The sequence below is a fragment of the Telopea speciosissima genome, chromosome 5 (genome assembly GCF_018873765.1).
Source record: "Telopea speciosissima isolate NSW1024214 ecotype Mountain lineage chromosome 5, Tspe_v1, whole genome shotgun sequence".
Taxonomy (NCBI): domain Eukaryota; kingdom Viridiplantae; phylum Streptophyta; class Magnoliopsida; order Proteales; family Proteaceae; genus Telopea; species Telopea speciosissima.
The window spans coordinates 51,238,446-51,266,211 of NC_057920.1; the positions used below are offsets into that span (position 1 = coordinate 51,238,446).

At 39.2% G+C, this 27,766-nt stretch overlaps 1 protein-coding gene and 1 pseudogene across 1 annotated transcript; both read left to right on the forward strand.

Annotated features, from left to right (window-relative positions):
• Nucleotides 1–338: 338 nt before the first annotated feature.
• LOC122663051 lies at nt 339–3,567 on the forward strand (annotated as a pseudogene).
• Nucleotides 3,568–9,557: 5,990 nt separating this feature from the next.
• LOC122663052 (pentatricopeptide repeat-containing protein At4g35130, chloroplastic-like) lies at nt 9,558–11,387 on the forward strand. Its single transcript, XM_043858759.1, has one exon. The coding sequence runs from the start codon at nt 9,558–9,560 to the stop codon at nt 11,385–11,387; it is 1,830 nt and encodes a 609-aa protein (XP_043714694.1).
• The last annotated feature ends 16,379 nt before the right edge of the window (nt 11,388–27,766 follow it).

Genomic DNA, 27,766 nt, shown 5'->3' on the forward strand with positions numbered 1-27,766 from the left:
CTCCGATTCCATCTTCAAATGTCTCTCTCTCTTCTCCTCTCTACCCGAGCATCTCTACCCCATTCTCGCACGACGGAGAAGATCAGTGATCAAAGCGGAATCATCTCAAACCTGCCCCAACCCCATTCTCGTCACCAACGATTTCATCTCTAAAATCCTCTCTCATGGTGTAACCCTAACCCTCAATCCTCTACTGTCTCTCTCCCATCTCTGCAACCCTTCTCTATTATCGCCTCAAACCTGCGCCAACCCCCTTCTTTACTATCGCCTCCCCCATCTCTGCAACCCTTCTTCCACTCCCTTCTCTAGTGTCTGCCTCCCCCCTTTGAGCAGTTGCTATGGTGGAAACAAAGGTTTGTCTCTCTCTCTCTCTCTCTCTATTTATGGTTGACTGCAATGTTTCCATTTCAGGGTTGTACACCTTAAGATTCCATGTTTTACTCGGTTGGGTAGTAGTCCCAGTTCACCACGTCATGCATTTTTCTAGTTTAGTGATGTAAATGGCTAGTTCTATTGATTTGGCCTCTTCAGATTTTGAGCAAATTTGCAAAGGAGCCCCACTATGTAACTTTGACTGCTTTGAAGTAAAGCAGGGTGATATACTTATGACCCATGTGGATATAACCATGAAATTAAAAAATATTTGTAGGGAAAAGTAGTTAAGTTGACTTTAACATGGAACTTGCTTGAGGAGAATTAGAGCAATTTAAAAAGTACCTAGTGAATAGAGTGGAATCATTTATCTTGCTCACTTTATCTCTGTTTTTCCTGTTTACCAAATAAATTGAAACGATCTTCATTTAACATAAGAAATGTATGTTTATTTCATGTATATCTCCCTTTTAGAATGTTTTCTGAAGAACCTCTTAATTGCTTCCTAACAAAAACGGCTGTGTAATTTGTCTACTTTGTTATACCAACTATGCATGTTGTCTCATTAGACTCCTGTAGTCTTATTGAATGTAGTAACTATTATTTCTTTCAGTATTTCAAAATTGATATAAATTAGAAACATTTAGTACTTCATGTATGGTTGGGGTTTTATTGGATCCCGCTTTGCCTCACCACACCCTATATTGAGATGGATTGGGGCAGTGATGAGTTTTTGTTTGTAATTAAGTGGTGACAAGGTTGGTTTGGTTTAGTACCTAGGATATGGTGGTACAGGAATGACTAGCCACAAATAAAAAAGAGAAAAGAAAGAGAAGAATAAGAATACTTACAAGAGGGGGAAAAATCTGACTTCCAATTACTTACAGTCACCAATAATTTGTTTCCAATGTTACCCGAAATTTGCATAGTCAACATTACCAGAAAGGACCTGTAACTGAAGTCCATAAGAATCGTGTCAAATAAATTATGATAAATGCACTCATTTATAATGGCTAGCTAATTAATAATTACCCAAAGCTGTGAACCAATAGCCTGCTATGGTCTAGAACAACAGGTCTCTCAATAACCCTCCAAAAGAGCAATATCAGCAAGATCTGTTTGCAACTCTCATCACAACGCATATTACGTGTGAAGAATGGGTTGCTAAAATTACAAGTGAATCCGACAGTTAGATTGGGAAAAATCAAGAGGTTGTGATGACTAAAATTAGAAATATAAGGTTAGAATCAGCAGAAAACAGCAATTTAAGTGAAAAAATAGCAAGCCTTAAAATAGAAATTAAGGAACAAATTAGTATAGTAAATAGAAAGTAGCTGGACAGAATTAGAAACGAAGCCAATAAGGCTCTGTATGGCAATGTTTCTATTCTAAAAAATCGATTCTAGGTGGGGGGCCTGCTGTCGATCCCTTTTGCCATTTCTAAGGATGTGTTTGAGAGAATTAGAGTTGGATGGAAGGTATATGGCATAGCTCGTAAAGCTGATGAACTCCAAATTCCAAGTTCTAACTATCAGTTCATCTCATGTGACCTCTTAGACCCAATTCAAGCTACAGAGAAGGTCTCTTTGCTTGAAGATGTAACTCATGTGTATTGGATCACTTGGGCAAGCCAATACCCATTGGATTCCCCTGAGTGTTGTGAACAGAACAAAGCTATGATGTCCAATGCTTTGAATGCTATTCTCCCTAAAGCCAAAGCATTGAAACATGTCTCTCTTCAAACTGGAGGTAAGCACTATCTCTCTCTTACTAGCCCTTCTAATAGTAAACCAATTCTTTACTATGAAGATAGCCCAAGAGTTGATCAAGGTCACATCTTCAACTACATTCTTGAGGATTTGTTGATGGAGAAACTAGAAGGGAAGGTGGCTTGGTCAATTCACAGACCAGGATTGCTTATTGGGATTTCTAATAGAACTTATTATAACTTCATAGGTGGGCTTTGTGTCTATTCTTCAATATGTAAATATCTTAACCTTCCCTTCTTATTTGGAGGTTCAAAAGAGTGTTAGGAAGAAGTTTATATTGATGGTGCAGATGCAAGGCTTGTTGCTGAACAACATATTTGGGCATAAACAAATGAAAATATCTCATCTACTAAAGGTCAAGCATTTAATATCACGAATGGTCCAAGCTTCACTTGGAAGGAAATCTAGCCTGCATTTGGAATAAAATTTGGAGTGAAATTGATTGAAGAAGAAATGTTTTCACCGGATTTACGGTTTTTGGAATTCATGGCTGATAAGGGAAGTATATGGGAAGAGACTGTGAAGAAGGAAGGTCTGAGACAAACCAAGATGGAAGATCTAGCTAATTGGCCTTTCATGGATACCTTATTTAGATGCTCACACAAGATTTTGCTGTCACCGGAAAAGGCTAATAAGCTTGGTTTCACGATGATGTCCAAAATATAGTTGCAGTCCTAGTAGATGTGGCCCTTACTATTATTAACCTATTTACTAGATCAATAAGAGATCTATTTTTCTTAATAATAGAGACAGTCTTAATTACCAAATTATTATCCAACATAAATGAGCCATTGTGAAGAGCTTTGGTTCAACCATCAAGCTAGGTCCTCGCTAATAAAAGGGTGATTAATTAAGGTGGTCAACTGCTAATATATCTGAATGAAGTAATATGTAACAACAAAATTAAGCTAAAGAAAATGATTTGTTTGCAATTGAGGAAGCTTTATTAATCAACAAGAAATGCAACAAGTCACTTATGTCCCAACCATGGAGATACTCTGTTCTTAATCCTAACAATCCAATTGCCCATATTCTTTTTGAAAAAGGACAAGACATAGCACACAGGTCTCATCAGCATTAAGAAAATACTTTTTCCCTTTTTCACTTATTTACTTTTTGTAATATTGATCCTAATAGGATAACAGACTGATTCGATACTCTCGCAGCTAAAACAACCTCTCAATGTCATTGGATTACTGCAAGATCTGTAACTAATATACACAAAATATACATATATACATGGCAGGGCAACATGAAAACAGACTGATTCGATATCTTATTCAGATGCTCTCACAAGATTTTGCTGTCGCCAGAAAAGGCTAATAAGCTTGGTTTCACGATGACTTATCAAACTCTTGAATCCATATTGTATTGGAATGATTGCATGAGAGAAGAGAGATTCATTCCTGCTCAGAGTCAGAGCTAGCTGGCAAGATAGCTAGTTTTGACCAACTCAAACGAGTTGAAAGCTAGCTAGCACACCATGAGCTAGGTCATGATCATCAGTAGTGGAGCACCACACACTGGCAGCTAATAAATAGAAAATAAATTAGCTGTTTTGTAATTACTTTTTGTTTGTCATGTTTATTCATGATGAAGTGCTCTTTTTTTTTTTCCTTCTTTTCTTTTTTTTTTCCAACTCAGATCCTTCCATTGGCCAATTGAATAAAGAGAATCGATCTTTTGTTTTCCACAAGGTTTCTTGTTTTCATTCTCATCTTGTCTTGGTGTAATATAGGGTCAACTTATGGTTCCCAAAAACCTCATCTCCATAAAACCCTTTTTTTTTCTTAATCTTCTTCTCTATAATGTGTTTTCTGACTCACTGGCTGGGATAAGGATTTCTACAAACTCTTAAAAGATCAAGCCAACGGCACTGAGGTATGCACTTTTTTATCTTTCTAATGCATTTCGAAGTCCCAATAGCTCACCGAAAATTCACCCAAAACAAAAGTTGGCAAAGGAATAGGCCGATTATACACCTTTAGCAAGGGGTGGCACCATTCTGTCCAACCCATCCAAATAGTTTTAAAGCAACACATTAGCCACGTACAGATAAGAATGTCCTATCCATACTTCATATCCAATATCCTGACTCCTAAAGGTTAAATTTTCCAGGATTAAAGAACTGGTTGGGGATTGAACGTTAAGGCTACTCAACTCTATTTGTTTGAATTATTTACCAACAAAAACTCAATTTCTCTGAATCAGAGAATATTAAAAATAGATTATGGTAATGGGTGGATTTAATTCATGAGTACTAAGCATATCATTAGCGTAGTGATTTAGAAATGAAAGTTGTAATTATTTGGTTTACACCATAGGGAGGTCTTTTTTTGGCTTAACTTAATTTAAACTATAATAACACTATTAAGAATTAATTCTCCTAATATAGGACAAACCAGATTGGAGATGGCAAACCAGGATTAAAACAAGGTTAGACATAGGAAGAGGTCTACATCCAAAATCTGGGACATTGCACCAGCTCATTGTCCGAGCCAAACTTGGATGTCTACTGTTTGTAGCCCTGACTCTAGCTCATAGTTTTTTGTGCCACAAATTCCAGCCATCTGTAGGAAAAACAGGTGTCGATAGTTGGCCAAAGAAGGACATGACTGCAAGTGCAGGCTATCTAGCCTTCAAAGGAGATAATATCAATCCAAATACCTATGCTTGAGAAAAATCTATACAGAAGCCATATGTAACTGGCTCACATCGTTTTTGTTCCCCAAATTCCAACCATCTGCAGGGAAGAAAGATTTTAATGTAGGGCCAAACAATGACATGACTGCATGTTGCCTTGCCTACAAATGGAGATGTTATCAGTCCCATAGACCTTTAGCTTGAGAAAAGTATAGAGAAGACATTTGGACACCATTCATGCAACCTTTCACCCATAATGAATTATTTCTCATGGATTAGATAGTTGCATCGAATCACCTCTAGGGTAAAAGTTACAATCAATTGACTGACCACTTTATCATGGTTTTGAGCTGATCTATGACCAATTAATAAGTATTATACAAAACACAGGTACTCAATAACTAAACTTCGATGATGCATGGACAATGTCATATTTCAACCAAGGCAGGGTGTTGAACATGGTTACCTCTTGAAATGCAGAAACAAGGACCACTTACACTCAATGGATCCAAAAAACTACAAGTTTCCAAGCTCCAACTACTGACCAAATGCCAAATATAAATTGTGCAATACATGTATATCCAACTATCTTAAATAACACAAATGGGATATCACTTTTTTCCCCCTTTTTCTCCCCCCTTTTTCTCCCTCCAAGGTGAATCAGTCAATCCAAGAACTAACTAAAAACTTTGACAAAAACTTTCTTTAATATATAACTACGAGTCAACTTCAACATGTAGCTTATGCCTTCATTCCATATCTATTAGAAAGCTTATTTGTTTTTCAGATTTTCTAATGAAGAAGATGATTTCATCTTCTGGTAATCCTATGGCCATTATGATTCAAGTTTTAAGTTTTCTATTTAAATATGTAAGGCTCTAGGAGCTCCACATGATTTTGAAATTAGTCCTAACACTCTCATGCCTAGAAAGGTATGTACAAGAACTTTGGTTGATGGGTTTTTTTTTTTTTGTTCTTATTGTCAAGTTCAATCTTTCCTGAAGTGCTAGACGAAATAAATTACTTAAGAGCCATAAAGTTATCTATAGAGGCTGTTTGTCAAGAACTTCCGTTTTCCTGTCGGGTTTTCATATTGATCTCCTCATTATTTTTTTCCCTCCACTCCCTTACGGAGGAGGTATTTACATAATTTGAATTAAATTTTCAATTAAGTCTCTCTCTTAGCTCTAAATTTTATATTGTTTCTGGTTGCTCTCTTAGTGGCTGAACTTTGAGTTCTCATTGTTCCTTACTCTAATTTCATTTTACAAGGAAAGTCCAATGTTTGATCCTTATTCCGTACTGTTCACTAACGTCTATGTTAAAGGTTATGGAGTCACAGGTAATTTAAGTTTCCTCTAATTTATGCTGTCCATATTTTTGTTCTCTAAAAATGCACTTATTTCTGAAATGATCCTTCTTGTGTTCATTTGATGACTTTAAATGGAAGTCGTTCTTAAAACAAACGTACTGAAAATAGGGGACTGCAGTGGACTTGTGGGTCATTGGTCTGACGGTATGACCACCTAGTTTAAATTGCTTGGACATTACATAGTCATGAAGGGCCAAAAAAAAAGGACAAGTGCTACAAAATGTGGTCGTATGCACCAGGAAGGCATGTTGCTTGGTATATCTCTCATTTGAAGAACTTAACATGCTTTTAAGCCATTCTTCTCCCTTTTATGAAGACCTGTTTTTGGACTTTCTATTATGGTAGTTTGGTTTTCTTGCTCTTTTTATGCATTTTGGAGATAAATATTTTCTTGGTTTTGGCTATATGAAATATGAACTGTGAGAGACAGGTTTTGCTATTGTGAGAAACAGTAGCCCATCAGTGAAACTCTAAAGTCGACTGGAGGGATTCTGATCAAGATCAATTTTATCATATCCCCTCTTCTTCTTCTTACCTACAGTTATAAGTACAGCTCTTGTTAATCTAGTTTCTGCTCTTGTTTTCTGTCATTATTAAAGGTTTATAATTGTGATCATTGGGAAGAAAATGGGTTAAATTTGTTTCAGTTTGATTGCTGTTCATACACCTGGCGATACCCCTATTTTGGGTGAATTCTTGCTGCTAATAGGAGACCTCTCCTAGAGGCATCTAACCATTAGATTAAACTGAGGTTTAGATGTTTGTTCCCCTTCTAATATTCGATGGTTTCCTTTCCCTCCCCCCCCCCCCTCTCCTTAAATGTCTCTTGAGGATAGCCTCTATTTGAAGCACTTGCTTGGGTGTGAAGATAAATGTATCAAAACCCTTTTTTCCTTTGATGGTTGAAGTTGCATATTATTATAGTTTTTATTTGCTATTCCTTCTTTTCCTTCTTAGTGTTAAGATGATGATTCTTTTTTTGTCCTTTAAAGGATTTTAATTTATATGTAATTTGGTCATTTATGTTTCCTTCAGGTGCAATGAAGTTAGAAGCTAGAAATTCGAAAGGATGAAAATTGGAAGGATGACGTACTAGATTATGATGTTCCTGATCTACAATGTCGAGAGCAACAGTGATGAAGTATTTTTATTGCAAGGAGTGCTAGAACTTTTTCTCTGTGTAATTCTTTTTTTTGATGTTTTGGTTAACAACTTTGGTGGAGAGTTTATTGAAAGTGAATTTTAAAGGCATCCGTTTTAGTTAATTTTGTGTGCTAATAGAATGTAATGCATTATTAATGCAATGTTTAATAGCTTTTGTTTTTATGGAGTGAATATTATATATGGATGTAAACTACAAGTGAATATTATAATGGAATGGAATGCATATTAATGCAAATTTTTTTTTTAAAAAAAAAGGCTTTTTGACGATGGTAGCTCTCTTACCGTCGTCAAATATATATTTTTCCCGATGGTTAAATGAATACAGTTGTCAAAAATATATTTATACTGACGGAACCCATAAACGTCGCCAGAAATGGTATTTTTAGCAACGGAAAAAAAAACTGTCGCCATTAATACATTTTTAGCGACGGAAGTAATAAACGTCGCTAAAGATGATTTTGCTAGACGACACCAGCTTTTACCATCGCGATTTTCCGCTACGTCGCTTTAGCCGACGGATCGCGACGTTAGATTCTACCGTCGGCATTATTTTGCGACGGAAAATGATTTTAGAGCTTATTACCGAAAATCATATTTCTTGTAGTGTTGTATCCAAATGGTGGCGCTTTTTTTGAAAACTAAATATCCATCCGAAATTTAAAATATTTTTTTGGCGTGCATATCTTAAATGCAGGTTTACCTGTCAAGGCCACTCTCTCAAAGTGGACATCGATCGAGCCTACATGTGTTTTCTGTGGTGCTCATGAAGAATCCCACTGGCACCTCTTTCTATCTTGTGAATGGACTAAGCGTATCTGGGCCTGCGGACCCCTCAGACTCAGAACTGAGCACCTAAGAAGCTCTAATATGGCACACCTTTGTGCCTCCCTCTTCCAATCCAAGACCATGGACAAACCAACAGCTATTTGGTTTTTTTCTGTTTTCATTATTACTTGTTATTTTATTTGGATTGTAAGAAACAAAGTAATTCACAAACTAGAGTCAACAGACCCTACCCCTGGACTCAAACTTGTCACCAAATGGATTAGAGATCTGAATTTAAGACCACCGTTGGAGCATAGCCAAGTGCTTGATAATTTTGTGCATACACACACTGATCTTGAGGCTCCTACAAACACTAATCATGAAATGAACTTTCCCATTTTATGTTGTGTAGGTCTTTTTGAACCAAATGTAGGCCTAATTGGATGGGCTTATTGTTTTTTGCTAGACGACTAGAGTGTTTTAGCATCTGCAGGATTTGCTACGTCAACCAATGCAATGAAGGCTGAGCTACAAGGAATCTTGCAGGGGTGGAAACACGTTGTGACTGATGGAATCCAATTAAAAGAAATTTGGATCACTAACAAAAACCTACTCAATCTTTTGCTTGCCAAGGAGAATATAAATATTCCCTGGCAAATTGTCCCTAGTTTTTTTGACTTAGCTGAAAAAACCTCGAACTTTGCAAATGTACAATTTAAATATAAAAACAATAGATGGACTAATAGACTACGCTCTCTAGCAACCTTCTCCATCACCAATGGGAATATGATCCATCCCTTTCTCTATGATGTAAATATGTTTTTCTCTTCTACCAAAAAAAAAAAAAATTGTTTTTCTCTCTTTAAGTTGAATATATTACTGTTCTCATTAAAAAAAACAAAAAGTAGAATGCGTTGAGCCATCCTTACAACCCAACAAGGCCTTTAAACAATTCCACTCCCCCATCATTCGACACCACTACTCTTCGCTTTGCAAAGCGAACTACGGGATTTTCTCTAACCCATAGGGCTGCTACTTGTATTGTGCTTTGTGCTTTGTGCTTCGACAAACTGTATTTCGTTGGAATCTCTTGCCTTCAGCTATTCGATATTAGGGTCCTTGGTCATGGCTTCTTACATGGTCGTTTGTCCACTCTCTCTCTTCTACATGGCGTCTTTCCTCTTAGCTCAGACATTAATTTTTCTCTTCTACTTCACATCCATCACTTGACAATCCATAATCGGCCTCATCCCCAAAATTTTGCCCAAACCATCTGTTCTTCTTTGCTGTTGCGTTCATGCACTAACCTTCGAATGCTTAAACAAACCCACGCTCTCATACTCTCCAACGGGTTTGAACCCATCTCTATTGCTCCTAAACTAATAACCCTGTACACGGTGTTCGACGATCTCGAAAGCGCCGTATCGGTATTTAAGGGCTTACCAGAAATCAATACTTTCACCTGGAATATAATGATAAAAGCCCATGTAGATTCTGGTGCCTTTGATTCTGCTGTCTGCCTTTACCGAGAAATGCGGGAATCCGGTGCTCCCCACGACAGTTTTACGTTTCCTGTGATCAATAGAGCTATTTCATCACTTGATCGGAGTCTTGGATATGGAGAAATGGTTCACTCTCTTGCAATTCAAATGGGTTTTGGATCCGATGTGTATTTTTGCAACACATTGATTGAGTTGTATGTGAAGCAGGGGTGTATTGGTCATGCTCGTCAAGTGTTTGATGAAATGTGTCATAGAGATTTGGTTTCTTGGACATCAATGATTTCTGGGTACGTTTGGAGTAGAAATTATTGTGATGCTTTTAGGTTATTCCATGATATGCGAACCAAGGAATTCACACCCAATTCAGTGACGATGTTGATCATGGTACAGGCGTGTTCTATATCTGGAAATCCAGTTGGAGGTACGCAACTTCATGGTTATCTGATCAAAAGAGGGTTCGAGAATAACGTGTCTGTACAGAATTCAATCTTGGCTATGTATGCCAACACAGGGAAACTTGAAGATGCAGAAATTCTTTTTAATAAAATGGATAAAAGGGATGCTATCTCATGGAATATTATGATTTCTGGTTCTCTCTTGATAGGAGATTCTATAAGAGTAGCTGAGAACTTTGACAGAATGCGTTATGAAGCTGTCCCCAGCCTTGAAACCTTAACCTTGGTTACCTCGGCCTTTGCCAAGTCGGGTAATCTTATTCAGGGTGAAAAGATACATGGTTATGCATTGAAATCTGGACTTATTGATGTAGTTTTACAGACTTCTCTAGTGCAATTTTATGCCAAGTGCGGTGAGTTGGGGATATCAGCTCAATTGTTCCAAGAAACCTGTAAGAGGAACACCATCACTTGGAGTGCAATGATGTCAGGTTTTGTTCAAAATGGGTATTTTAAAGAGGCGATTGAATTGTTTCAGCAAATGCAGTTTGCAAGTTTGAAACCTGGGGCTGACATGTTAAGAGTCCTTGTCCTTACATATACCCATTTGGGTGCATTACGTTTGGGGAAAGGAGTTCATGGTTATGTAACAAAGAACATAGTTCACATCTCTGAAGAGGGTAATAAAGCCATGGAAACCTCTATCCTAAATATGTATGCAAAATGTGGCAGTATTGTTTTGGCTAGAAGGTGTTTTGATCAAATGGTTGACAAAGATGTTGTAGCATGGAGTTCAATGATTGAGACCTATGGGATCCATGGATTTGGTTACAAAGCTCTGGAACTTTTTTATCAGATGGAGAAGGAAGGTGTAAAACCAAACAAGATCACCTTTTTAAGTTTGCTTTCTGCTTGTAGCCACTCTGGTCTTGTTGCTGAAGGTTGTAGAATTTTTAGCTGCATGAGCCAGATATACTTCATTAAACCTGATATAAATCATCATACTTGCATTGTTGATCTTCTTGGTCGATCTGGGAAGCTCTTAGAAGCCCTAGCTATAATTGAAAAAATGGTTGTGAAACCAGATAGTCGGATTTGGGGTGCTCTGCTTGCAGCTTCTAGGGTTTATTCTGATGACAAAATTGGGTCCTATGCTGCTGAGCAGATCTTGGAGTTGGAACCTGATAATGTTGGTTATCATACATTATTGAGCAATGTACATGCCAGTGTTGAGAGCTGGGCTAAAGTTGAAACTGTGAGGATGGTCATGTATGAGAAGGATCTGAAGAAGAAACCAGGTTGGAGCTTTATAGAGGCAAGAGGGAAGATTTGTGGGTTTGTTGCAGGTGATTTATCACTTGCTGAAGTACAAGTTGAGGAGACATTGGATGCTCAAGGACAATAGAAAAATTGGGTTTGAGCAGTTAATTTTGTTTCATGAAGAAAAAGATTCTCGATGTTATATTATCCCGTGATTAGTTTATAATTAGTGTATAAATTGTTAGTACTGTTATTTGTGATGGCAGCTATGAGTCCAATGGTGGAGTAGCAGTTTGGGCACTTATATTACCATGTCAGTCACAGTTTGTGTGGTGGCCCTTTATAAATTCTGGTTTTGTAGGGAACTCTCAAGAATAAGAGCTTTGGAGATTGTACCAGAGGTTGCAAGGAGCGTAGGAGCAACGGTGGGCACATTTAGAAGTTTGGACGAACTGTCAGGAAGTCGTAGATTTGGCTAGTGCAGGGAAAAGGTAACGTCTTTACTTTATGTCATTCTATGTTGATGAAGAACTTTGATTCTGTCTATATAGTTAAAAAGGATAGATATGTGGTATCTGTCACCCATAAATGGGCTTTGAAAGTGAGGACTGAGAGGATCTTAGCCTTTGTGAAGGATGATGTTTGGACTTTTTTTGTTTAATTAGCTTATTGTTTCCTTGCATAAAAATAAAAGAAAATAATTTCACACATATACAAAAATACTGTTGGAATATGGGTATTCGTGTGACATGGGTTGACCCATGATATATGGTCGACCCATGGGGTGTTTTTCGTATTCTAGTTATTATTTTCTATTCCTAGTTCTATTCTGATTATTATTACAGTTAGTTAGTTAGAGTTAGAGTTTTATTTGTAATTGGTTTATGCTTGAACTTCTATTATAAATAAATCGTGGAGGGCTACCACATTGGTAAGCCATTCAATTATTTCTTCATGGTATCAGAGCAGAAAATCGATCTCCCTCTTTGAGATTGATTTTTTCCTCATCCATCTTCTCCCTTCAAGATCGATCTCCATCTTGGAGATCGATCTTGAAGGGAGAAGATGGATGAGGAAAAAATCAATTATTATTATTACAGTCAGTTAGTTAGAGTTAGAGTTTTATTTGTAATTGGTTTATGCTTGAACTTCTATTATAAATAAATCGTGGAGGGCTACCACATTGGTAAGCCATTCAATTATTTCTTCATGGTATCAGAGCAGAAAATCGATACCTGAGAGATAAAACCCACATTCCAAAAATCGATCTCCCTCTTTGAGATTGATTTTTTCCTCATCCATCTTCTCCCTTCAAGATCGATCTCTCCTAGATCGATTAACTCAGTTATTCTAAACCCCTAAACCCACCGAGACCCTTCTTCTCTCTTATCTTCTCAAGTCTCCACTGTTTCATGGGGGCGGTACTTTGAGGTGATCTAATAATGATCTAGTACCTGCCCTAGATCGTACCTCTTTTCTTTTATCCTTTTTTTTTTTATGATCTCCATACAAAGTGAGATCACTGTTTGAAGTTGAAGACCTGCAGATTTTTTTTGTTTGAAGATCTGCAGATTATTTTTTTATATTCAAAGACCTGTAGATTTTTTGTTTGAAGACCTGCAGATTTTTGTTTGAAGACCTGCAGATTATTTTGAAGACCTGCAGATTATTTTTCAGCCACTGCAGAAGATTCTGCAATTTTTTTTCTGAAGCTTCTCGGTTATTGAGGCTCTCGGCATTCCAGGATTTGTATTTGGTTTTCATCTTATTTTTTTCCTGCACTATCAGATTGGAACCATAGAGGATCCCATCTGCTACACAAAGCCGAGACTTATTTCTTTTGCAGGAATCGATACTTGCACTTTTCATCACATCATATTTATACTTTGGTTTTTTTTTTGTGATCGATAATCTCATCAGTATGCCTGATTCAGATGTATCTACCACCACCACTGACCAATCTTCTGCACAAGGGAATCATCATGATTATCCCTCTTTTCCAGCCAACCTAGTGAAGCTCGATGGCACTAATTATTTACTCTGGTCTACATCAGTCTTTCTTTCCATTGATTCAAGGGGCTATAAGGGATATATATATGGTACCACTGTCAAGCCAAATGAGGCTGGTTCATTACAAGATAAGTGGAGTTCAAGTAACTCCCTGGTTATGTCTTTTCTTCTCAGTGCTATGACTCCATCTATTGCCCGTGGCTATGTACTACTTGATTCAGCCGCCAAAATTTGGAAGGCTGCTACAGATATTTATTCCCAGGTAGGGAATGATGCACAAGTTTATGATATTCAAAGAAAACTCCATGCAACCAAACAGGGTGAACTTACTTTATCCCAATACTACTCTGAACTCCGTAGTCTGTGGCAAGAGCTTGACTACTATGATAACTTTCAACTTGATTGTCCTTCCGATATTACTAAATTTCAAAGCATAGGGAGGATAAATTCGGGTATATACTTTTTTTGGACTTAATGTGGAATATGATCAGCTTCGGTCTCAAGTTTTGAGTCGTTCCCCTTTTCCCAATTTGGAGCAAGCCTACTCTATGATACAGTTGGAAGATACTCGTCGTTCCACCATGTTACCACCTACACAGCCAGAGAGATCTGCTTTAATTACTTATGGGGGTGGCCCTTCTAATACTGGTACACGTTCCTCGTCTGAGAAGGAACCTCTTAAATGTTCCCATTGTGGAAAAGAACGACATACTGTGGATTATTGCTAGAAATTGCATGGTCGGCCATCTGACTCATCTGATGGTCGTAGTGGTGGTCGTGGTCGAGGTCGTGGTCGTGGTTGTGGTGGTCATGGTGGCACACAAGCTCACCTTTCTGAAGCTACTGAAACAGCCCCTACTACCACGCTTTCTGCAGAAGAACTTGCTGTCTTTCGTCGTATGATGACCAACTTTGGGTCTCTCACATCTTCATCTGCATCTAGCTCTACCTCGACTGTGGTTCCCTCTTCTGAATCCAACCTTGTTCTCTCCAAACCAGGTATTTCTTTTGCTGGTCATTGTGCTTTGGCATTTTCTCATCCTTGGATAATCGATTCCGGTGCCACTGATCGCATGATTGGTCAATCTAATTTATTTTTTCGCTATTCTCCTTGTTTTGGCAAAGAAAAAATTAAAATAGCCGATGGTTCTCTTTCCTCTGTATCAGGGAAGGGAGCCCTCCATTGTTCCCTTTCTTTATCCTTGTCATCTGTTTTGCATGTCCCTAAGTTAATTTCTAATCTGCTTTCTATTAGCAGTTTGACATCTGATCTCAATTGTAAAGCTATTTTTTATCCTTCACATTGTGTCTTTCAGGACTTGGGGACAGGGAGAACAATTGAAACGGGTAAAATGCGTGGTGGCCTTTATTTGCTTGACGATGATCTTATCTCCAGTATTGCTGCTAAGCCTGGTCGGGCTCTTACTGCTACTTCTGCTGACCATCATTTATCTGAATTGCATCGATGGCATCGTCGATTGGGACATCCACCTTTAGGAACATTAGCTAAAATTTTTCCTGCTTTATTTCAGCGTTGTAATCTTCACTCTTTATTATGTGAGGTTTGTGTTTTTGCAAAACAAACTCGTTCTATTTATTCTAGTTCAAATAAAAGATGTTCCAAGCCTTTTTCTATGATTCATTCTGATGTCTGGGGTCCCTCACGCACATCCTCTATTTCTGGTTTTAAGTGGTTTGTCACCTTTATTGATTGTCCCACACACACCACTTGGGTTTATTTAATGCGACACAAAAGTGAAGTGTTTTCCTGTTTTAAAGTTTTTTATAGCATGGTTCAAACTCGGTTTCACGCCACCATTCAAACTCTCCGGAGCGACAATGGTCGTGAATATTTAGATGAGGCATTTCAATTATTTCTTGCTAATTAAGGTATTATTCATCAAACTAGTTGCGTTGACACTCCACCCCAAAATGGAGTGGCTGAACTCAAAAATAGACATCTTCTTGATGTATCTCGCTCTATTATGTTTGAAATGCATGTTCCTTCTCATTTTTGGGGCGAGGCTATTTTAACAGCCGCTTATCTTATCAATAGAATGCCCTCTCGGGTTCTTGACTATAAATCCCCTCTTGACCTTTTAAAGGGGTCTTCTTCCTATATTATTCCTCCAAAAAATTTTGGGTGTGTTTGTTTTGTTCGAAACCACTATGCCCATGGTAAACTTGACCCTCGCAGTCTCCGCTGCATTTTCATTGGTTATTCTCCTACCAAAAAAGGATATAAATGTTACCATCCTACATCTCGTCGTGTTTTTGTTTCCATGGATGTCGTTTTTCATGAAGCGGTAGTTTTCTTTCCCTCCTCGGCACCTCTTCAGGGGGAGTCTACATCTACTCTAGAAGATGTGTCGATTACTATTCCTCCTCTACATGAACCTATTGATGACTATCATGTACCTTTAGATGATGATGTCCAGGGAGAGCAGCAGGTACAGCCAGAGAAAGACTTTAGTCAGCAGTATTATCGAAAGAAAAAAGGGCAACGACAGCCCATCACTGCAGTATTACCACACCAAGAGTTGTCCTCTAAACCAGGATTGAAAGACACTTTCTCTAGTAATATTTCTGATCCTTTAGATTCTGCTCCTTTGGATCCTTCTACTATTATTTCTGATCTATCACTTGACCTACCCATTACTTTTAGGAAGGGGAAAAGGTCTTGTACGCAACATCCAATCTCACAGGTTGTTTCGTATGAGTCTTTATCCCCCTTATTTCATGCATTTGTTTCCTCTTTATCTTCTGTTTCCATACCACAGACTTGGCAGGAGGCATTTGCAGATACCATGTGGAAAGAGGCCATGGTCGAAGAAATGCAAGCTCTTAAGAAGAGTGGTACATGGGACCTTGTCACACTTCCACCACAAAAGAAGACTGTTGGCTGCAAGTGGGTCTTTGTAATTAAACAAAAAGCTGATGGAACTGTTGACCGTTTTAAAGCAAGGCTGGTTGCTCGCGGATTTACTCAGGCATATGGGATAGATTATTTGGAGACTTTTGCGCCTGTTGCCAAAATGAACACTATTAGGGTAATTCTCTCTTGTGCAGTGAACTTAGGATGGAGTCTATAGCAGCTTGATGTTAAAAATGCCTTCCTCCATGGTGAATTAGAGGAGGAAGTATATATGGATGTTCCTCCTGGGTTCTCATCTACTGCAACTCACGGCAAGGTTTGCAAACTTAAGCGGGCTTTGTATGGTCTGTAACAGTCACCACGTGCATGGTTTGGTCGCTTTCAGATGGCGATGTTGACATTTGGTTATAAACAAAGCAACGCAGATCACACCTTATTCATCTAGACATCGGGCAGCATTATTACTCTCCTCATAGTATATGTCGATGATATAGTCGTAACTGGAAATAACCCTGCTAAAATTTCCAAGTTGAAGACTTATTTGGCCAAGGAATTTGAGATCAAGGATCTAGGCATACTTCGCTATTTTCTGGGGATTGAAGTGGCCCATTTTTCTCAAAGGCTATTCTTATCTCAACGAAAGTATACTCTAGATCTTCTTTCCAAAATTGGCATGTTAGGCTGTTCTCCTGTGGATACTCCTATTGAGGCAAATGCTCGTTTCCGAGACATTGATGGTGAACCAGTGGACAAAGGGAGATATCAGAGGTTAGTCGGGCGACTAATTTATTTATCTCACACTCGGCCTGACAATCTGACATTGCCTATGCTATGAGTCTTATCAGTTAATTTATGCATGATCCCCGATCTAATCATCTAGAGGCAGTACTCAGGATTTTGAGATACTTGACGTCAGCCCCTGGTAAAGGAGTGTTATTATCCCGTCATGATCATCTACAGATTGAGGCCTACACTGACTCAGACTGGGCTGGTTCTCATGATCGAAAATCCACCAAAGGTTATTGTACATTTGTGGGTGGAAATTGTGTTACATGGCGCAGCAAGAAACAAATAGTGGTAGCCCGTTCCAGTGCAGAGGCTGAATTTAGAGCTATGGCTCTTGGTATTTGTGAGCTATTGTGGTTCAAAACCTTGGTACAAGATTTGAGAATTCCTATTACTCTGCCTATGCGACAGTAAATCAGCAATAAGTATTGCCCATAATCCAGTGCAGCATGATAGGACGAAACACATTGAAATTGATCGTCATTTTATCAAGGAGAATCTGGATAATGGGACTGTTTGTGTTCCTTATGTGCAATCTGAAGAACAGTTGGCTGATGTATTCACCAAAGGATTAAGTGGAAAAGTTTTTCAACCTCTAGTGTGCAAGTTGGGCATGACTGATATCTATGCACCAACTTGAGGGGGAGTGTTGGAATATGGGTATTCGTGTGACATGGGTCGACCCATGATATATGGTTGACCCATGGGGTATTTTTCTTATTCTAGTTATTATTTTCTATTCCTAGTTCTATTATGATTATTATTACAGTCAGTTAGTTAGAGTTAGAGTTTTATTTGTAATTGGTTTATGCTTGAACGTCTATTATAAATAAATTGTGGAGGGCTACCACATTGGTAAGCCATTCAATTATTTCTTCAAATACATTTTAAATCCTCTACATCATTTCTGACAATAATTGAGAGTCCTTCCCTGTCAGGCCATTGAAAATAGATGCTCATGACTATGTCTGTGGCCCCACATAAGACACGCTAGCAAAATAATTGGTATCTTGCGTATTATGACCCATTTCAGTGTTACATATATGCTAGAACTTCATTGGGAAACTATACAAGAACACACTAAATCACAAAGAGGATTCTGCGTCAATTATGTGGGCGATTGATCTCCTTCCTTCTCTAGTGCTCGGGTGAGTGCTTCTCTTACAATGGCCGCCCGCAAAGTGGGGTAGGTGGTCATGACTTAGGCACACAACGAGGAGAAAGGAAGGCATGCTTGTCGAGCAAGGTAGCACGCCATGGACAGATCGGGTTCAACGGCTTCGTGATTAATGCAAACTTGACCTCGAACAAGGGAAGCCGGAAATCGATTGCAAGCAGATTAATACAATAAAATTAAATAATCGAAACTTTTTTATTACTATTTTTCTGTTTACTTATGAAGGAGAACATAAAGGATAAGGAAAAGAAGGAGAAAGGGACATAGAAGGGGGGATAGGATCAGCTCTCATAGCCAGGCTTTCTTAGCATATCATCCTCTCACTCACGATCACTCACTGTTGCCGTGTCTCACAGCTTCAACCATAACTTTTTATTTCTTCAATCTCTGTTTCTTTTCTGCTCAGCCACATACTTATTTATAATAAAACCTAAGGCAACTTCTCAGAATAAAATAAAATCCTAATAGCAATCTAATTAAGGACCTCTTTGGTATCACTTTTCATTTTCATTTTTTGGCACAAACGTTTTTACAAGTGTTTGGTACAATTTATGGACCCTATTTCTATTTACAAAACATCAAAATAATTGAGAACACCCCCAAAATGATAATGGACTCAAGATTCCATTATGGATTATGGCCAAAATCTGTTTTTCATTCATTTTTTCGCTCTTTAATGAGCATATGCTCTTAAGCCCTCAAAATCGAGGGTAAAAGTGTCATTTGTTTTTAATATTAGAAAGGCATGTTGCTGCCCGCTCTTTTCTTCTTCTTTCTACAAGGAGCCTCACCGACCTACTGTGCAAGCTCGATCTACAGAAATCAAAACGAATGCTTGTGGTTGTGTTTTTGGCCCAAACCACCTGGTTCTAGTCAGGCTAGGCCAGGGAGGGGCCAGGGTTGGGCGCCCGTCGTTGGGCCGAGAGCATGGGGGACGCTAGGACGTGGTTGCACCCTGTCAGTTAGGAGCTGGCCCATGTGTCAGAAACGCAGGTAGCACTGAGCGCAGAATTGCATCTTGCGAGGAACGTGAGTGGGAACAGCAAAGGTGGGCCCCACCATTGCCTCGGCAGTTGGAGGCAGAGCAGGTGTGGTGGCTTGCGTGGCAACGCTTGATTGGAGCTAAGAGGACATGGACCAAGAAGGATGGCCCTGGTGGGAGCAGTTGCGTAGATTGATAACCGCTGGTGCTTATCTTATATAAGGAAGACAGCAGATCTGACAGAGGACACACAAACACATCTGACAACCAGCATTTGTTTTATTTGCTTTACGTTTTTACTTTTCCTTGTTTCGTTTTGCATTCTTTATTGCTGTTCCTGTCATCATTTGAGGCTGAAAGGATATACGGTCACATACTAAGGGCAACAAGGGTGTACGCACAGAGCTCACACTTGTATCTGGTATGATTGATTAATACATTCATTATTTCAGTTCATTATTGTTTGTGTCTCAAGTCGATCTCTTTTATCATAGATCAGTAGCATTTCGGGCTGTAGTCCGTAGTTGTTGGCTTAACCCAAAAGACCTTAGAGCTACTCAGGCAGGAGAGAAACCTACTAGCCTGGTGAGGAGTCAGATTAGGCTATTCTCGGCCTCGTTTGAACCTGCGCAAAGGTTCTGGCACTCCCGCACTATTCGCACCACGTGCGTATCCTCGCGTGAGTGTTTGGGATTTCTATTACCAACACATTTTGGCACGCCCGATGGGACCTTCATAAGCCAACGACTGCTATGGTCAAGCAAAAGAAAGGACCAGGACATCCTCGTATTTAGAAGGAAATTATGGGGGATGAAGAGATGGAGAATCCCTCGGCGGTCGAATTTGCAGACCAAGCCGAGGACGAACCGTGCGGTTCACATGGCAGTAATGCCAGCCATGACTCAACGCATCAGCTGGCGATTATGGTGCATGATGCTGTAGACCCCCTTGCGAGCAGTATACAGCAGCTTCTGGACGTCTTTAGACCCATTTTCGATGAATTACGACATATGATGGCTGCGATCGATAAGTCCGTGGCCAGTCAACAAAATCAGTTTGAAGAGTTCCGTGAAACCCTCGTTGCCTTAAGGCAGCAGGCCATGTCAGGGGCAAGACCAAACATGACGGTCACACCACCTGATGGGACTGTCACGGCGGCCGAAGGTAGAGGACTCGAGGTAGGCCGAATAGGCTTGCCAGCTCAGGCCGCATATGGCGGTAGCTCGAGCTAAAACCCTGTTGTCGGGGACCGACCTAGGGTTAGTCTGCCAGCGACGACTTTCATTAATCCCCTGTATCAAGCCGCCTCACCCGGCGTCGTCAACCCTGTTGGGAGTTACGTGGTTAACAACTCTCCCACAGGCGTCCCCGGGGGCACTAGTCAGGCAACCGCCTTAGGGGCAGGCAATGTGCCCACAGCAGCTGTCCCAGTTGGAGTGCAGTGGCCAGCCGCCGCAAGCACTGCCCAGACAGGGGGCATCAGGCCCAGCCCGGGATCCGGTAACATGGCCGCCACAGGGACAAACGCTGTCCCCTTAGGAGGATACCCCCCTGGGGTGAGGCAATGCAACCACCGGCGTGTCTGGATACAGGCCCGCAGGGATAAATATCCGGGAAAGTATGCCCAGATTTGAATAGAGGCCGGAGGCATTCCCAAACGCTCAGCCCGGCCTAGCCTATCATGGTAACCTATGGCCACCCGACGTGGCGGGATATCCTGTCGGCCAAGGGGCACCAGTGGTAATCGACCGGGGAGAGCTGACTAGGATCATCCAGGACAACATTAACCCTTTCTACAGGACGATCCCACGTCCTGCGTATCGAAAGCCCTACCCCGAGTATTTTGATGCAGTGGACCTCGGGAGGAACCCTAAGATCCCAAAATTCACCAAGTTCTCAGGCGAGGACAAGGTGTCCACTATTGAACATATAGCCCGTTTCGCAGTACAGTGTGGTAATCTGGGTGGATTGGAAGCGGCCAAGCTCAGGCTGTTTCCCAACTCCCTAACGGGATCGGCCTTCACCTGGTACTTCAATCTACCCGCCAACTTGGTCCGGAGTTGGCGGGAAATGGAGGACCTCTTTCACACTTAGTTCTATCGCACTGAGCCTGAGATCACCATAGGAGACTTGGCCAAAATGACCCAGGAACCAGGTGAGGCTGTTGAGGGGTTCATTATCCGATTCTAGACGGCCAAATATAAATGCCCGACCACTTTACCTGAGGCCGAGTACGCAAATATGGCCTTGGGAGGGCTCAGTTTCGAGCTTCGAAAGAGGTTTGCTGGCCAGTACTTTGCTGATCTCGGATAGCTGGTGCTGCAGGCCAAGTACTTGTGCACAAAGAACACAAGTAGGCTTGATCGAGATCCATTTGGAGATAGTCGCTTTAACTGAAATTCCTGCATGTAAAACACGCCAAAAGAACAGTTTAAACTTAGGATGCAATTTGACTTTCCAAAGAAAACACTAGTACTTAGAGAAATTGGAATCATGGCATGGCGAATTTGAGTCCTAAGATATTTGGCAGCCAGTTGAGTGGAGAAGTGGCCATCCCGATATAAGAAACACCATCATCTATTCTCACCTCCTGAAATACAGAGCTTAATAATTTCTTCAACAAAAGCAGGTGGAAGAAGAGAATAAAGTAAAGTTACATTCCAATTGAAATTAGAAATCACATCACAAAAAAGAAAAGAAAAGAAATATTAGTATTTTAGGTTGCACTCAAAGGGGATGGAATGGCCAGGGATAGAGGGGATCCAAGGATACCCCCAAAAGTGAGTAGTTTTTCCATTCCCTATATGTAAATGCACAAACTTTTTAAGAGTAGAGAGAATATGAGCAATACTATTCCAAGTCTAAGATCCACATTTAATCACAACTTTAGGATCGAAGATAGAGTTGCTGTGAAAAATACTTGGCTTTCAGGGTTCAAGTCCAAAGGGTTGAAATCATCATTCAATAGTCTCCATCCAGGCTTTAAATAATAAAGCTATGTTATGGGTACAATCCCTACGTAGACCAAGTCCTCCATAATTGAGAGGGAGACAAACCTTGTCCCACCCAATAAGATGTAATTTCCACGAAAACCTTTTGCTCCCAAGCTCAATTTTGGCAACTTGGATGCGTATTTCGGCTTCCTTAGGCCCCAAGTAACTCCTCCTTTGGAAACAAATCAGTTACCTACACTGCATTGGCCATTATTTTGATCAAACCTCTACCGTCGATACAAAAACACCCATGTCGATGCCTTACCGACGATCCGGATCAAATCCAACATCTTAATACGAATTTGGGAGTGCACACACCCCTCTACAACTATAAATACATTCTATCTCATATTGAGGAGGGTCCCTACTTAATTTGTTTGTGGTCCTTGCTGTTGAGGAAAACACCTTATACACTCCAAATCCATGTTTTGATGATAACAAATAAAACCTCTCTTGGACTAACATTTGTGTAAAGATGTTTAGACGAGAGCGTAGCACCAAGTAAGGGGGAGCATACACAAGAACAAACACAAGAGCGTACACAAATACATACAAGAATAATGCTCAAGGTGATTCCAAAGATATGGAAGTTAACGAGTTAAAACTTTGAAGACATATTGAAGACTTTGTAATCACGTATTTGAAAATATAAGTCACAATTGATGTAATGCACACATGCACGCATACATCTTTTTAGAATGTCCTTAGGTGGTGTTTTGACCCCTTAGACATGTGACTATTGGGCTTTGGAACCCCCCCAAACCAACCCCTTAGTGGAATTGAAGTGTTTCCACTGAAATTGCCCAATCCGGCATACCGGTTCCTGATCCGGCATACCGGATCAATGGGAATCTCAAGAAAAGGCTCACAGTAACCCTCCAAAGTACGCTGGATTACGATCCAGCATACCGGATTTATGTTTGCCCATGTTTTACCCTGATCCGGCATACTGGATGAGTATCCAGCATACCAGATCAATATATTACTGTTAATATTTGACCGTTATTCCCCTGTTCAATAAGGAAATTAGGTAATCCGGCATACTGAATTATATATGGCTTTTGGAATCTGATCTTAATTTAGATTCCTAATTAATTCAAGCCATCTAGCTTATAAATACCCACTTGTTTAAGGCTCTAAACACCACTACTAATCACAATCAAGAGCCTCCAAAAACAAGTCACTCTCAAGTGAGAATTCAAGTACTCTTTCAAGGCATTCACTCTCACTTAGCTTCCTTCATTCAACTTGCATTAAAGCTTCATAGTTTGAAAGGTAGAAAAGCTTTACTAAGGTTTGAGGCAACTCTAAACCCCTTAGTACCACTTTTACTGTATATAAGTAGGTTGAGTTCTCTTGCTCGGAATCAAGAGAAGGTTGAGTCTTCTTGCTCGTTATATCAAGATTAGTTGTTTTTTAGTCTTCTTGCTCTTTATCTCAAGATTTGTACGAGTCCTCTTGTTCATACTCAAGATTTGATTTAGTGAAATTCTCTCTAAGGTGAGAGGAGTGGACGTAGGCAAGTGTTGGCCAAACCACTATAAATCTCTTGTGTCGCTATTTGATTTATTGCTTGTTTATCACTTGTCTTTACATTGGTAATTTGTTTTAAATTTCTACATAAGTTTTTAATTTTCCAACCTTCACCTATTCACCCCCCCTCCAGGTGAATTCACATTTGGTATCAGAGCGGGAGCTCAAGACTTTGATTGATTTTCAATCTTTATGAGTTAAAGACCATGGGATCCTCTGCCAATCGTAAGATTGAAGGATACAACATTACCCGACCTCTCTTCTTTGAAGGTGAAGTATTCTCCTATTGGAAGAATCACTTCAAGAACTTTGTGTGTGCCAATAACATTGACACATATGAAGTAATTGAAAATTGACCAAATACCATAGACAAACCCAAAGAAGAGTGGACCCTAGCTGAAAAAGCTAAGATTCAACTCAATTTTATTGCTATAAGTTATATTCAATGTGCTCTAGGAGAAAATGAGTACAATAAAACTTTCATGTGTGACTCCGCTAAGGAGATGTTTGATAAGCTTATTGTTACCTATGAATGTACTTCTGAAGTCAAGCAATCTAAGATTGATATGCTAGTAAATGAGTATAAGCTATTTAAAATGAAAAATGATGAAGACATATATGCTATGTTTACTCGATTTACTAACATTGTGAACAAGCTGAAAGGTTTAGGAAAAGTTTATTCCAATGGTGAAAATGTTCGAAAGATTTTGAGATCTCCCTTAAAAGAATGGAGACCTAAGACTACAACAATCAAATAGTCCAAAGACATTGACAAACTGAGTCTAGATGAACTGTTGGGATCACTCCAAACCCATGAAATTGAACTCAAGCTGGACACCAAGGAGGATGAATCAAAAGATCCAAAGAAGAAAGTTGTTGCGTTCAAATCTTATGAAATCAATGACGACGAAGAATTATCTGATGACGAGATCGCTTATCTATCCAAGAAACTCTCTCGATTCTTAAAGAACAAAGGAAAAACCACATTCAACAAGAAGAGATTCTCAAGAGATCAAAAAGGTAAAAATACTCCTAAAGAGAATAATGACTCTTCTTCAAAAGACATTGTGTGCTATGAATGTAGGAAACCAGGACACTTCAGGGGAGACTGTCCAAAAATGAAGAAATACAAGAAGACCTACAAAGCTAAACATTCTTTTGATTCAAGTGATGAAGAAGATGATAAAGCGTCTCAAGAAGAAGAAGAACAAACTAATTTGGCACTCATGGGTACTGAAGATGAAAAAATCCAAAATGAGGTAATTCCCACTTCTCCATCTCATAAAGATAAGGATTTTTTAGAATTGGAAGAAGCTTTTGAAGATCTTTACCAAAGTAGCATGGAACTAGCTACTACCAAGAAAAATCTCTTGAAAGAGATAAACACCCTTAAAGACCAAAACACAATTCTAACTTCTCAAGGTAACATCTTAAAAGAAGAAAAAGAGATTGTGTAAAACCTTAGAATCCTTTACTAATGGAAAAAAGACTCTTGACATCTTACTTGGAAATGCCTCCAAAGCACCTCTCAACAAGGAAGGGGTAGGCTATGATGTGAACAAAGGTTCAATTCAAACAAAAGAGCCAAGTACAAGTAAAATGGTAAGTAAGAAAGTTAAAAAGAAGTTTTGTTACTACTGTAAGAAGAAAGTCACTCTATTGAGGAGTGCCACTTAAGAAAGAAAAGCCCTCAATTTAGCAAACCAAATCCCAAAGGAAAGACTCCATATATCCATCAAACTGTTGTATGTAATAATTGCAACAAGAAAGGACACACTATTTGAGAATGCTATCACATGAAACTACCTTTTCATCATCCTAGAAGACCTTACAATGGCCAAAACAGGAGGAGTCATCCAAAGATACAAAGACCAACTAGAGATCCACCTAAGATGCAAAGACCACCAAATAACCAATGTTCATATAGGGAATCCCAAAACCAAAGACCTTGGAACCCCCAATCATATCCAACCATAGTTGTCACGGCGTCACGGCGATCCAAGTCAATGGAAGGGTGTCACGTCGATATATCGACATGTCGCCCGCCATGGCGTTGCCATGGCGAGCATGTCGTTGCCATGGCGAGCATGTCGACCATGTTTAATTTTTTATTTTCTGTATTTTTAATGTCATTTAGTATGCTATAATATATGTCCTATAACATCAAAAATCAACATGAAAGTGTACTACACTACTACTAGTATACTATGCCACTATGGTTTAATTCATGAAAGTGTAACTAATATCCATTAGTGTATATGAAAGTATGAAAAATTGAAAATATAGATTAACCTGTCAAAATATCGACCGATATGCCAACATATCGTGGTATGGCGTCGCCATGGAAGCCATATCGAACGATATATTTACATCCACCATGGCGTAGCTCGATGTGCCACCTCTCCCAGCGCCAGAACGCCATGGCGGCGCCATGGTGACGCCATGACAACTATGTATCCAACTTGGTATGAAAATCAAAAGGCAAATGGTAACCAAATGGTTTGGAGACCAAGGAAAATGTATGATACTAACAATGATGGACCCAACATACAATAGGGACCAAAGTTTTATTAAGAATCTTTGTTTTGTAGGTGGGTTTGAGCAACATGGAATGGTACATTGATAGTGGTTGCTCAAAGCACATGACATCCAACCTAAAGCTATTTTCGGAGCTCAAAAAGCAAAAAGGAGGATGGGTATCTTTTGGAGACAACAGCAAAGGAAGAATTATTGGTAACGGATCCATAAAATTTGGAGGTACAGTAATTTCCAACGTTAGTCTAGTTGATAATCTTAAGTATAATTTACTTAGTGTAAGTCAATTATGTAACAATGGTTATTTTGTTAACTTTAATGCCTCTAAATGTGAGATCAAGAATTCTAATGATAATATAATTCTTGAAGGATGTAGAAAGAATAATGTTTATATTGGCACATTTAGTGTATATTCTCATAATGCTTGTCTTATTTCTAAATATGATGATTCTACCTTATGGCATAGGAAACTGGGATATATTAATCCTAAGATAATTAGATCCCTTTTCTCTAAGGACTTGGTGAGAAATTTACCTAAGTTAAACTTTGATAAGCAACACGCTTGTGGAGCATGTCAAAGGAATAAACTTACCAAAGCTTCTCACAAAGCCATTAATTCTGTTGCCACTTCAAGACCCCTACAATTACTCCATCTTGACTTATTTGGACCAATACAAACCACTAGCTTGGGAGGAAAGAAGTATACCTTCGTTATTGTAGATGACTACTCCCGTTTCACTTGGAACCTCTTTCTCAAGCATAAAAACGATGCATATGAAGAGTTTGTATCTCTTTGCAAGAGAATACAAAATCAAAAGGGTTACTTGATCACCTTTATAAAAAGTGATCATGGTGGTGAATTTGATAACATAGATAAATTTGGTGAGTTTTATCGAAAATAAGGCATAACTCATAACTTTTTGGCTCCTAGAACACCACAATCAAATGGTGTGGTTGAAAAGAAGAACAAAACTATCCAAGAAACTGCAAGGACAATGCTCAATGAGTACTCTTTGCCAAAGTATTTTTGGGCCGAAGCTGTTCGCATAGCTTATTGTGTTAAACCGGGTTGTTTGCACAAAATAATAACCGCAAGAGTACAGATCAATCGTAGCTACGGGTCGAACTCAAGGAGATATACGTCATCCTATTTTACTCACTTTAAAGTAATGCAAAGTGAACCAAATTAAAGTGTTAAATTAAACTAACAAAAATTAACGCGTTCTAACTCACAAGCATCTAACGAATTAAATTGGCATGAATTAAATTGGTGTCCTAACACATATCCATCTAACCTATCAAACTAACGCGGATTGGAAGGGATAAATTACAACCACACCACAACCACATAAATAAAAAACAAAAGAAGAAGGAGAATGAGATAGAAGAAGAGAGACTGAGATAGAAGAGAGGGAGAATGAGGTTAAGAGTTTAGAGAGTAAAAACCTGGATGTGCTTGAACTAGACTGAAATTGCTTGCATGAATGTAATTGAAGAGCTTGAATACTTGAATAAACCTTGCATGGCTTCCTCTTTTAAATCCCTAAGTCTTGTCATCAACTTAAGAACTTAGACTAGAAAGCTTGAAACTAAACTAGAATTATTACAACCATATTGAAGACATAAAATTAAA